Here is a 13,243-nt window from a genome sequence, read left to right on the forward strand (position 1 = left end):
CTGCGGTGGAGCACCTCTAATGCGATAATGAGTTTGCGCAGGGCATGTGATTGGCCATGTGCAGCTTCGGTGGAGCCACGAGATGCTTATCGGTTTTCCCGCATATCAACCGATCAAAAAAATTGTAGAATCAGTGACTGGCGGGGACCTTTTTCTTGATGGGAAAGATTCCGCCTTTGTAGCGTTCGTTTTTGTTACATCTCCTGATTTTGCTGCAATTTTGCAACAAATACCGCCAACATGCCGTCCAGGTCGTCTGGGCGCATTGAAAAAGTGCGGAAAAATAAATTCTCAACACCACATCAAAAAAATCACAGATGGGAGTCGTTCTCTACCAAAATCTCAAAGTTTAATTCGCTGCAACCACTGCGAAAAGTTCGACGACATGACCTCGATAACGAAGACTTGTCGACAACGACGTCGTACTTTCAAACTGGGTTACAGAAATGGGGCGAATTGAATATATCAAAAAGCTTTAGCTTCTTCAAACGAGATGTGTTGCCGCTGTCGGAAAGCCTACCGCAGATTTTGCATTTCGAGGACAAGATCATGGAACGTCTTGCTCACTATATTTCTCTGAACGATAAGGACGCTTTAGAGCCTCTACTAGATCTGATGACGGCGTTTGCGCATGATCTGGGTGTGCGATTTGAGAAGCATTATCTGCAAAGCATAAACTTGTTGCTGGATATTGCGGGCAAGACGCAGCCTGTGGACGTTATTGAGTGGACCTTTGGTGCCATGGCATTCTTGTTCAAGTATCTCTCGAAACTGCTCGTTCCCAACTTACGACCAACATTCGACCTCATGGCGCCGTTGCTCGGACGATCTCGACACCCACAGCACATTGCCCGTTTCGCCGCCGAAGCAATGAGTTTTCTTGTCAAGAAGGCGGCTGCTCCATCTCACAGAGAAGTGGCCCTGAAGGCTCTCGTTGAGCATGTAAGGGATGATCTTGTGAGCGTGGCTGAAGATCGCCAATTTACGCTGTACAATGACGGTTTGATGACCATGTTTGCTGAGGCCATCAAGGGGACCGACTTGACGATTCATTCTACCGGTGGTGCTATTGTGTCTGCTCTAGTTGACGCAATACCCGAGAATGAGTGTGATCTCGCTCGAGAAAACATTTGGTCAGATGTCATTTGTGGAGTCTTGACTAGCGTTGTGCATCACGGCACTGCGGACACCATGGGCGAATTTATGGAGGAGATCCTAGCAAACCTTCGACACAAAAAGGAGTCCATGGAAGGCAGCAAAGTACAGTGGAAGACGGTGCCGTATATCAAAATCCTTGGTGTTTTGGCGGGAGTCAGAAGAGGCAATCGTGTTACTAATTGGGATGGGATTCTTGGAGAATTCATGGACATTCTGAGTATGACGGGTAAGGGTGCTGTGGATATCAGACAGGATCAGGTTGACATCCTCTGGAATTCCGTCGTTGTAAAAATCGCAATCATTTGGCACCATGCGCCCATGGATGCTTTGATACCCCATATCTCGACTCTCACCCAGACACTCACGAAGGAGCCATTTATGAGATGGTTTATTCCTTTCTGCGCATATTTTTGCGACCTGGATACTAGTCGATTTGGCAGCCTCTTTCGATCTGAATTCCAAAAGTGAGTAACACATGGATGATGCTGGCTGAACTAAGCTGACAACTTTGTAGATTTATTGCTGCCCATTGGTCTCAAGGGCAGAACGAGGATGTTCTTTGCGTACTGCTTCCCAAGATGATCAAAAGTCGAGCTTTCCCTCCTTTGGGTGAAAAGGATTGCTGCAGATTACCTCAAGCCTGGCAAGATCAAATAGTGTCAAAGTTTGAACGCCTAGAAATATCTCCGTTCCCTGAACGTGGACCCTATAACAAAGATCCTCAGGTATGGCGGGATCGATGCCTGCCAAAGTACGCTGGTTTGCTGCAGCTTCTTGAGCTCACAGCCGTCCATCCTTCTACCAATGCCCGAATTGCCGAGTTATTATCGAGAAAGTTGAAATTAGCTCTCCGGCCGTCGTCATCCCTGGCATCTGATGAGGTGCATTTCATTGTTAGCCAGGGATTTCACGCATATTTACGAATGAGCAAGGCGGCAGGGTCGATTGACACATCTTTGAGCCCTTTACTTCGGGCGGCAGTGCCGCGATTTGCACGCTCTGTCGGATTTCTGGAGGCGTACTTGCAATATGAGAAGGTCCAAAAAGATGCACCTGCAGCCGCCGAGAAGAACGAAGAGACGGGTGGTGACAGCCCAACATTGGAGGATGACCCTGTCGTTGTATCTCTGGTGGAAAACCTCAGCTCGCCTTCACACGAAATTAGACTAGCTTCACTGGAGCTACTGAAACAGACGAGCGAAAACGATGCAACGAGAGAATGTGTGGACATCATGCTGCAGATCGAACAAACGCCATTGAGTCATGAGCACACCAGAGCCATCGCAATGTACCTGCGCAAAATGGGCCTACACTACAACACCATTGACACTACAAGCTGGCTACGCAACGGCATCCCAAGATACATGTTTGGCTTGTTGACTGTGAAACTCTCACCAGTTTGGGACGAGGCGGCGGAGAACCTGAAATATCTTACTCAGTCCAAAATCGGAGAGGAAGCTGTTTCTACTATCGCATTTCAATGGATTGACCATCCGTCCATGAGGTGGACGCCGCCGAGTTCTGACAACGCAGGCGGTGACAGGAGATCCTACACAGATTTTGAATGCACTGCCCTCGGGAGTCTTGAGCGGTCAGCCAACGCAATCCAAGACTTTACGGAGAATGCAGATGATGCGCTCCTCAAGGATTTTGACGAGAAACAACATTTGGTTGACTCCACGCCGCCCACGGCGAGGTCGAGAGCTCTCAAAGTTCTCAACGCCGCTCCAGCTGTTGCTGAGAAACGGTCCCGTCAGCTTGTACCTCACTTCCTCTGTTGGGCAATTGAAGAAGATGAAGTTGATGGTAGCGAGGCCGCACGATCCCAAGCAGCGACCTGGTCCTTGGCTGACCGCAAGGCTATTCTGGGCATTTTGGCCCAGTTTATCAATCCAAAGGTACTCTACCAACATGAAAGAGTTTACGAAGCACTTCTGTTGCTTATGGAGAATGGCGATGGCGAAGTGCAGAAACTGGCTCTTAAAGCCATCTTAGCCTGGAAACAAGAAGGTGTCAAGTCGTACCAAGAGAACTTGGAGTACCTTCTGGACGATGCGCGATTCAAGAACGAGCTGGCAGTCTTCCTTCAAGGGGAAAATATCATCAAACCGGAACACCGGCTTGAGCTAATGCCCGTTCTTCTCCGTCTTCTCTACGGCCGAACCATTGCTAAGAAGGGCGCTGCGAGTGGAAGGAACGGGCTTCAAGCAACTCGACTTGCTGTGCTGCGAAATCTATCAGTTGAAGACATGGGATCTTTCCTCGATATTGCAGCAGGGAAGTTAAAAGATGCCCAAGTGGTGGTGGCCAAGGCCCAGCGAAAGAAGCTGTTCAGTGCACCGATCATTACATCGCGAAAGCAAGTTGGTTTCTTAAACATGATTTCAGCTCTTATTGCTGAACTGGGAACCAACGTCGAGCCATACATGAACACTCTTGTCAATGCAGTCCTGTACTGTCTTGTTTATTCTTCAAGGCAACTAAGCGGCACGCCGGGGGATGGTGATGACAAGGACGAAGATCACGAGGAAAAAACCAGTGATCTCTCGCTTCTCAAATCAGCGAGGTCTATAGGCATCAAGTGTCTGACAGCATTGTTCCAGAATGCGCAAAACTTTCAATGGGACCCATATCAAGAGCTGATCATCGAGGAGGTGGTGGCTCCAAGACTCGACAACCTCCCCGTTGAGACGACGCAAGGCGTATCAGGCATGCTTCACCTACTTTCCACTTGGTCCGCTCTGCCAAGAGCAGCAATGTTCCTCGGGCCACACGGCGATGTTCTTCCTCATGGTGTGCTACCAAAAATCATCGACTGCATATCCAAAGAAAAGACCAAGGACGAAGTGAAGCTTTTTGTCCTTGCACTTTTGCAGAATCTGGTCAAGCTCGCCCTGGCGCCAGCTCAAGAGTCTGACTTTAATGAAGTTATCAAAGCCGAACTCCTAGAAGCCAACGCCACTGAGATCCTGTCAAAAATTACAACTGTCTTGCATACAAGTGGCATCAGTAACGACCTTCTGGAGGCTTGTGTTGAGACCGTCCTGGCTCTTGCCCCCGTGCTGCAAGACTTGGACAATACACAGACGGTTATCCGAATGTGTAGTTTCCTCTTGCAACAACCGCCTCGTCGAGTGAACCCCAAGGCGAAGGGACGAATTCTGCTCATTGTCGAGCGATTTGTAGCATTGCCAGATGCTGGCAAGGACCAGGTGTTGTTGTCAGACGTCTACAATACTCTTTCGTCCCTGTTCAGCTACTTCAAAGACAGGGAAAATCGACAATCCCTCTCGAGGGCTATGATGGCGATTTCGAACCAGGATCCTGAAATTTCTGAAATCGCTAGTTTCTGCAATGAGCTGAACACTTTCAAGGAACGGAGGATCGATGAGCCAGACTATGATCGTCGTCTGGCCGCCTTCAATGCAATTTCCATGAATCGTGATGTTTCTTGGACTCCGAAACAATGGCTTCCAATTGTTCACAATCTCATCTTTTTTATCCGTATGGATGAAGAGTTCGGAGTGTTATCGTCGAACTCTGCAGATGGCATGCGTCGCTATGTCAAGGATGTCGCAGACACCCAATCGGAAGATGTGAAGTCCGCCTTTGACAGTCAGATGGGCTCGGTTCTCCTACCTGCGTTGTACTCTGGTTCAAGAGAGCAATCGGACACTGTACGAAGAGAATACTTGCGTGTCATGGGCTACATCATCACCGTCATGCCAGACTGGGACCCTGTTGCCGATTTGAGTGGGCTTTTGACAGAACGCAGCGAAGAATCATCGGAGCCGTCTTTCTTCTTCAACATTCTAAGTCCTGCTACTGCAAGGCAGCTGGAGGCTCTCCGAACACTCGAGGCAGCCAATGCGGAACACCAAATGAGCAGCCAGAATCTTGGGCAATTTTTCATTCCGTTACTGGAGCATTTCATCTACGGCCGAGAAGATGGTAGTGATGATCACGGCCTTGGTGCACAGGCTACCACTACTATTGGGAATCTGGCGCTGTCTTTGAGCTGGAATCATTATCGAACGACGCTCTATCGGTACATTAGCTACATCGAATCCAGATCAGAGATGCAGAAGCAAACCGTTCGACTCTTGGGAAAGTTTGTGGATGCGCTTGTGCTTTCCTCGGAGAACAACAGAACTGACGGCATGGACGTTGATGAAATTGAGACAAAACCTGATGTCTTGAGACTGCAAGCCACTGCGCCAAAGATGGATCAACTGTCTGTTGACGTTCTCGATTATATTCTCCCACCCATCATTAAGCACCTTCACGAGAAAGACGAGTCTGAAGTCAGTTACCGTGTTCCCGTTGGCGTGGTAATTGTGAAATTATTGAAGCTGCTACCACCGGAGAAAATGAACCAGAAGCTGGCAGGAGTTCTCACGGATATATGCCACATTCTCCGAAGTAAAGCCTGGGAGTCGCGTGAGATGGCACGAGACACCTTGGTCAAGATCGCAGTTGTTCTGGGACCGTCTTTCTTTGGGTTTATTCTCAAAGAACTTCGCGGAGCTCTTACAAGGGGCTATCAACTGCACGTTCTGTCATATACGATGCATTCTATCTTGGTCGCCACAGTGCCTACTTTTGCGGCTGGCGACCTGGACCACTGTCTGCCTTCAGTGGTTACCGTAATCATGGACGATATTTTCGGCGTTATTGGCCAAGAAAAGGATGCTGAAGGCTACACGACGCAAATGAAGGAAATCAAGAGCAGCAAGAGTCAAGATTCTATGGAGCTGGCGGCTAAGAATGCGTCTGTTAGTCACCTCATTGATCTTGTCAAGCCACTACAGGCCCTTTTAATGGAAAAGGTTGACTTGAAGATGGTGCGCAAGATCGACGCTTTAATGGGCCGTATTGGCTCTGGGCTTCTCCAGAACCCCGGCGCTGAATCTCGTGATACACTGGTGTTCTGCTATGAGATCATTCAACACACCTATCAAGCGCGGAAACCGGAGGCGGAGAAGAAAATGGATCCAAGAGTGAGAAAATATCTGGTCCAGAAAGGAGCAAAGAAGAGTGGTGAGCGTGGCAGCATAGCCAAGCACACATACAAGCTGGTGCGGTTCGCGTTTGACATTTTGCGCTCCATGTTCAAGAAGTATGACGATCTCAGAACCCCAGAAAATGTTGCAGGGTTTCTCCCAATAATAGGAGATGCTATTATTGACGGGGAGGACGAGGTCAAGATTTCTGCATTCCGTCTTCTCGCAGTGCTCGTCAAGGTCCCTTTCAACTCGGAGGATGGCACGGGCATTTACCGAGTTGCAGTCAAGGAAGCTTTCAAAAGCATATCCCAATCCACCGCTACTACGACAGATATATCACAGGCCGCCCTCAAACTCTTGGCTGTGTTGATGCGTGATCGCAAGGATGTCGTTGTCAAAGATGCCGCAGTTGACATGCTTCTTGGCAAGCTGAAGGAAGACTTTACAGAGCCTCTTTACCGGCATGTGACCTTTAACTTTTTGCGATCTGTCATGGATCGCAGAATCGAGACTGCTGCGGTTTACGATATTTTGGACCATGTTGGCACGGTCATGATTACGAATGACGACAAAGATACCAGAGATTTGGCTCGTGGGGCCTTCTTCCAGTTCATCAGGGAATATCCTCAGAAGAAGGCTCGCTGGGCTAAACAACTCAACTTTATCGTGGCCAACTTGAAGTATGATCGAGAAGGCGGTCGCTTGTCCGTTATGGAAATCGTTCACCTTCTACTCATGAAGTCTTCGGACGACTTCGTCCAGGAGATTGTTGGCACCTGCTTCCTGCCGCTCTTTTTCGTTCTCGCCAACGATGACAGCGAGAAATGTCGCCTTGCGGCCGGTGAGCTGATGAAAGAGATATTCCAAAAAGCTGACAAAGAGCGAACTCAGCAATTCCTTGGGCTTCTCCGGACCTGGCTGGACAAGGAGGACAACGCAGCAGTGCAAAAGCTGGGTCTGCAAATCTTTGGGTACTATTACCAGTCACATGAAGATGCTCAAAACAATAAGAAGGATTGCAGACTAGTGTTGAACAAGTCTACAGCCATCCTGAAGGCAGAAGACATCAGGGATACTGATAACCAGCTCATCGAGACAACGCTTGGAGTCACCCAGCTGCTCGGCTCGACGATGAGTGAGGAGACGCTATCGGCCAAACGAGAGGAATTATGGAGCAACGTGGCTCGCTATCTTCGTCATCCAGAACCATCCGTGAAATTGGCAGCGGTGCGATCGGTTAACTCATATCTGGCAGATTTTGCCAAACAGCGGACCAAAGCATTTGCGGGAGAGGCCATTGATGGACCGTATGGCCTCACTCTGGATCTGGAGGACATGTACAACTTCACACGCCTCGCACTCGGCTCACTGAACAGCAACGCAATTGACGAAACACTCTCCGCTGAGTTGGTGCAAGTCATTATCTTTCTAGGAACCTGTCTTCCTGTTTCCGCAACCCCCGAAGAAGACCTGGACGAAGAAGCTGAGGAGCACGACGAAGACACGGCGGCCGAAGGAAAACGTGAAGGCGTGGACTACCTCTTTTGGCGCCTATCGCATATTCTTCGAAGAGAAATTCCTCCCAGATGTTTGGCTATCAATTCCAAGGTCGCGGCAATGGAAATCCTCGAGACAGTCTGTCGCCGCATCCTCAATACCTCAAGCCGACCTTCTCTCAAGACGGTTCTCGTGCCTCTGCAACAATTGACGGACCCGTCTATTCCTGCTCCCTTTAGCAATGACGAAGTTTTCAAGACGAAGCTTGAAGGCATCAAGACCAGAGCACAAATAATGATGGATTCTCTTCAGAAGAAATTTGGTACTGCAGAATACAGCAAGGTGCTGATGGAAATTAGAGAAGAGGTAAAGGCAAGGAGACAGCAGAGAACGAGCAAGAGGAAGATTGAAGCGATTACGCAACCGGAGAAGTATGGCCGAGACAAGAGAAAGAAGTTCGAGAAGAACAAGGAGAGGAGGAAAGTGCGGTCAAAAGAACAAAAGGCGGCGAGACAATCTTTCAAGGGGTGGTAGTTTTTGCGAGCATTTGCATGGCGTTTTTACGGGGATTTTCTTGTGCATTACACGGTGTCGGCTACACGCCCTGACTAGATGTCACTTTACATGATATATAGAGTGTAGATATCAGGATCATATCACATTAACCTTGTATTTACTTCTACATCCCTTTTATCTGTGAGCAGGGTATCCTCAAACGCCAACGCCAGTCCATGCAACCCCATCTATTTGTACAATATACAACAGTCCTCCTCCCCACGACACCCCATGAGAAATCCTTACTCCTTCGCATTTTCCGTCTGGGCACTCGCCTCCTCCGGCCAAAATTCAATATCCCCATCCTCACCAAGACTACCCCTCTTGACAAGCTTCCCCTTTTCTCGCATCAAGTCCTCCACAGTAATTTTCCTATCCCCAAAGATATTCAAGTGATCGCTAATGACATGCCGATTTCGACAGCTAGGACACGTAATCAGCACAGAGCCCGTGTGATAGCCCTGCTTCGATACATTATGATGGCTGCGGTGGCTGCACGGCACGCAGGTGAATGATAGCTGGTAGTACGCGGGATTGATCTCTGGTCGTTCCCCTTCGCTTGTGGGCGGTTCGCTGGACTCGGTGGCCTGCGCCTCGGCCTCGGGTTTCAAGTAGACTGGTTTTTTGGGCGGGCGAGGAATGGAGTGTGCTGCTCGTATGGCGATGGGCGTGGTCTTTGCGGATCGGAAGGTGTGTTGTTGAAAGGGGATTGCGCGGAGTCTCTGGGGGCGCAGCTGGCGCAGAAGGGGGGAGATGGAAGTTGTTGCTCTGGATGCCATGGTTGATTACTATGACGGGGAGGGGTGGTGTGGTGGTTGGAAGATGAGGTGGTGGATGAGTGAGGTTGAAATTTTTGGAGAGCTATGCAGGAGGTTTGGGATCGAGAGTTCGAGAAACTAGGGACGTCATAATTTGTGGTTGGCTCCAGCGAGAGGCTTGTGGCGGAAGCTGTGGGGCCGGCAGGGTGCATTGTGGCGGCTCCTTCAACTTCAGATTCCCGCAGTCTTCATTGGCCGTACAAGATTGATACAAGTATATTCTGTTTATTTTTTGTTAAAATTTATGAAAAGAGGGATTTCTTTCCCTTCTGTTTGATGCCGAAATCTTGGTGGTAGTTTGGGCACTCGGTTGGGTTACTTGACCTTGATCCTGGTGGAGCTCCTTCCTCACCTGCTCCAATCCGTGTAAGTCGTTCTTGCCAAAGATTCTCGGAAGACGGCAAAAGAATCCATTGCACCTGCCATCTTGTAAATGATGCTGAAAAAGCTCGCTATTTGTTAGAAATGCGGAAATTCCTTTGGTTTGAATGTACAAATCCAATTCTCAGCAACTCCTCTACTGCTGTGACGCAAATTACACCATCAGAAACGTTTCACTCCCGACCAAGTGTCCGCAGAAGCCATGAAGAACTTCTCTGGCTTAGTCGTCTCCTGCCTCTTACTTAACAGCAGATCCGTTATAGCAAGCAGTGATGATCCAACTGCTGCATTGGCAATTGTGAACCAAGCTCGTCAAGCCAAAGGCGTGCAACCTCTCACCTGGGACCCCAACTTGAAAACCTACGCTCAACTTTGGGCAGATGAGATGGGAAGTGGGAGGCAGCCGTTTGAACACGCCCCGGCTTCATATCGCCCCAGCCAGGGAGAAAACTTGTATGAACAGTCGGCCGGTCAGTGCGATGCAGCTTACGACAACCCCCTTCAGACGGCAATGCGTGCGTGGCTGTCGCAAGAGAGTTTGTATACTGGTCAGCCGATAACTACTGGGCACGAGCCATGGCTGCATTGGTGTGCGTTTACCGTCTTTTCATTGCCATGTCGTTGCAGGAAATGCTCACTGTCTGAATAGCTCAGTGTATGTGGTCTTCTACCACACGAATTGGTTGTGCTCGTGCGTACAGCATCTCTGAGCCGTACAAGTTCTTCGACGTCTGCCGATTCGCTCCCGAAGGAAACATGTGAGTGCTTTGCAAGTCGATTCTCCCCCGTCCCAGCTTCTACTGACTGGACCTAGTGTTGGACAGAAACCGTTTTAGAGCCGTTTTGAAGGAGAATGCCAGTTTGGACCAGGACGAGGAATGCGGTCCCGCCAAAGGCCAAATCTGATCAATGGAGAGAATTTTTAGCTGTCAATGCCCTTTTGTTAGATTTGACGTTGGAGCTAGCCTCGACTTTTGTTGGTGGACACAAGTCTGCCGTGAACCAAGGTGGTGGCAAGCCTCAATTTGTTTGAAAGTATGTTGCTATTTCGATTCGCTACATTATAAGTACAGTGAGCTGGTCGGGTAAAGAGAAGCTGCCGTTCGTTAGGCCGGCATCTGATTTGTGGAAATAGAGCCGATTTAGCAGGACTAGTCCATGGAGAGCACTTGGTGCTTCAAGGCGTGATTGACTCGTCAGGTCCAATTGATCTCTTGTAATTGTAACATTAGCTGAAGTATGACTCACTTTTTTTTTTTTTTAAGTTTCATTGGGTACTCATTGAATGGAGGGATTAAACTGAACCAACTGGCAGGTCCATGGAGCTTAATATAAGAAATGCCGTGGGTAATTACCCATAACTCGGCGTTTAGGACTGGTTCTCCGCAGTGGCTGGCGATGGATTATCTGACGACTACATGGCACCGGTTGACGAAATGGCAAATAGCTTTACCCCTCCCTCGACTTACAACAACCGGACAGCTTCGAGATGCCTCTTGCGACAACCCCTCCCCACCATGGGCAAGCTGAGAGAGCATAACTGGCGGAGATATGGACATAAGGGCATATGTCCGTACATGATGGCGCTTCAAGATGCAGTCTGTGAAATATAAATAAAGCCAGTGCCTGTACTTGGCCATGGAGCCAATTGCGAATACACCCATTCATTCACCAGCAGCACGTTGTAAGGCTACACTCTAGAACCCCGGCTCAGCTCCAGAATCTCGACGACTTAGACGAGCATAATTCGAACAACGGCAACAATGGCGAATTTCTTCTCAAACGCTCCCGAGCCTGCCACAGAGCTAGGTCGCTACCGCGTCCTGGCACCATCAGCCGCAATTCGAGTCTCTCCATTGGCCCTCGGCGCCATGTCCATTGGCGACGCCTGGAGCAGCGCAATGGGATCGATGAACAAGGAACAATCGTTCAAGCTGCTGGACGCCTTTGTCGCGGCAGGCGGGAACTTCATCGACACAGCCAACGGGTATCAGAACGAGCAGTCAGAAACCTGGCTAGGCGAATGGGTAACAGAACGAGGAATCCGCGACCAACTCGTCCTCGCAACCAAGTACACATCTGACTATCGAAGCCATGCCGAGGGCAAAGGCAAAGTGCCGAACTGCACGGGCAACCACCGCAAGAGTCTTCACATCAGTGTGCGGGATTCGCTGAAGAAGCTGCAAACAGACTACATTGACCTCCTGTACGTGCACTGGTGGGACTTTACAACCAGCATCAAGGAGGTCATGGACTCTCTGCACTTTCTCGTCCAGCAAGGCAAGGTGCTGTATCTCGGCGCCTCAGACATGCCCGCGTGGGTAGTCAGCGCGGCCAACACCTACGCCATTGATAACAGCAAGACGCCCTTTAGCGTATACCAGGGCCGGTGGAGCGTCATGCAGCGCGATTTCGAGCGTGACATTATCCCCATGGCGCGAATGTTCGGCATGGCTCTCGTCCCGTGGAATGTCGTCGGCGGGGGCAAGTTCCAGACCAAGAAGGCCATCGAGGAGAGGAAGAAGAACGGAGAGGGTCTCCGGGCGTTTGCTACGACGAGCGAGCAGAGCGAGAGCGAGGAGAAGATTAGCGCGGCGCTGGAGAAAGTCGCTGGGGAGGTGGGCGTTGAGTCCATCACGGCGGTTGCGCTGGCGTATGTGCTGCACAAGGCGGCGAATGTGGTGCCGCTGGTGGGAGGGCGCAAGGTCGAGCATCTGGAGGATAATATTAAGGCTTTGAGTATTCGGTTGAGCGAGGAGCAGATTACGTATTTGGAGAGCGTGGTCGAGTTTGATGTTGGGTTTCCGCATGACTTTCTGGGGACGGACCCGAATGTCACGGGGAGGAGTATGCGGTTGGATAGGAATGCGTTGCTCAAGTTTCCTATGGCGCAGAAACCGAGCAGTGTTTAGGTTGTGTTGTGAGGAGGCGGGTGTATGTTGATAGGAAGTTTTAGAATAAGAATAGACTGGCTGATGGTGCTTTGTGTTGTCATCGTGGCTGAATTGCGTTGCTTGTGACAGGAACTGCATGTTCATGGGCAACTAGAAGAGTCTTGTTCGCCACACCCTGTAAAAGATTAGTGTTGGCAACCTTCGAAACGGAAAACTTGGGTATTCCAGCCAGCTTGTTAAACCAGACCCTCAATATGAATTGGTACCTATCAAGGCGTCTCTAAAGCAGCCCGTTGTTGGTGTGGTTCATTATGGTGTGGTGGGCGTACAAAGTCAAATCAAAAAAACTTTGTCTCAACTGCATGCATGCACAGAGCACGAGGCATGTGGCGAACGAACTTGAATGTGTCCGGTCTCAGTGCCGGTGTAAGTAAAACCCTGCCAAGTATCGAATGGATCGCATTCTAGTTGTATGGGGGACCATTGTATCGAAGCCTGGCGGCTGGCGTCTGGCGTCTGGCGTCTGGCGTCTGACATCACCATGCATCACGATTCAGCTGTCTGGTGGCATCTGGCAGCCCCCGGCAGAGTACCACAAGCTGACTTGATATGTGACTTGACATTTTTCGTCGTTGAAGACTGCACCAGACTGACGTATTTTTCGCCACAGTTGCCGCCTTTGCGAACCACCTTGGTAGGTAGTGACCCCGACGACAAGACGAAATGCTGCTTGTGACCCTGGAGGCAATGGAGGGTCCCAGGGAACAAGCACACCAGCCAGGGACCTCTGGCTTGTCGTTGGCTTGTCGTTGGCTTGAGGAGGTGGATGAGGGCGGAAATACAAAATAATCCCATCGCCTGGTGCCAATCATTGACCGCTTGGCTGGACCAAGGCAAGGGATGAAGACGAGATGGACCAAACCAGACCTCCAGA

General features: G+C 49.9%; 4 protein-coding genes across 4 annotated transcripts; 3 read left to right on the forward strand and 1 right to left on the reverse strand.

Annotated features, from left to right (window-relative positions):
* Positions 1-240: 240 nt before the first annotated feature.
* On the forward strand, positions 241-8,195 carry VFPPC_00460 (U3 small nucleolar RNA-associated protein 20; the record flags this gene model as incomplete). The annotated part of the gene is made up of 2 exons (XM_022428173.1): positions 241-1,622; positions 1,673-8,195. The coding sequence occupies 2 exons, from the start codon at positions 241-243 to the stop codon at positions 8,193-8,195; spliced, it is 7,905 nt and encodes a 2,634-aa protein (XP_022284670.1).
* A 263-nt stretch (positions 8,196-8,458) lies between these two features.
* On the reverse strand, positions 8,459-8,995 carry VFPPC_12783 (Zinc finger, DNL-type; the record flags this gene model as incomplete). Its single annotated transcript, XM_018290560.1, has 1 exon — positions 8,459-8,995. One exon carries the CDS (start codon positions 8,993-8,995, stop codon positions 8,459-8,461), a length of 537 nt encoding a protein of 178 aa, XP_018148585.1.
* A 622-nt stretch (positions 8,996-9,617) lies between these two features.
* On the forward strand, positions 9,618-10,321 carry VFPPC_15150 (SCP-like extracellular; the record flags this gene model as incomplete). Its single annotated transcript, XM_022428955.1, has 3 exons — positions 9,618-10,005; positions 10,065-10,173; positions 10,240-10,321. 3 exons carry the CDS (start codon positions 9,618-9,620, stop codon positions 10,319-10,321), a joined length of 579 nt encoding a protein of 192 aa, XP_022284671.1.
* An 857-nt stretch (positions 10,322-11,178) lies between these two features.
* VFPPC_00461 (aryl-alcohol dehydrogenase) lies at positions 11,179-12,327 on the forward strand (the record flags this gene model as incomplete). The annotated part of the gene is made up of 1 exon (XM_018280474.1): positions 11,179-12,327. One exon carries the CDS (start codon positions 11,179-11,181, stop codon positions 12,325-12,327), a length of 1,149 nt encoding a protein of 382 aa, XP_018148587.1.
* Positions 12,328-13,243: the final 916 nt, after the last annotated feature.

Source organism: Pochonia chlamydosporia, chromosome 1 (genome assembly GCF_001653235.2).
Source record: "Pochonia chlamydosporia 170 chromosome 1, whole genome shotgun sequence".
In the NCBI taxonomy this organism is placed as follows: domain Eukaryota; kingdom Fungi; phylum Ascomycota; class Sordariomycetes; order Hypocreales; family Clavicipitaceae; genus Pochonia; species Pochonia chlamydosporia.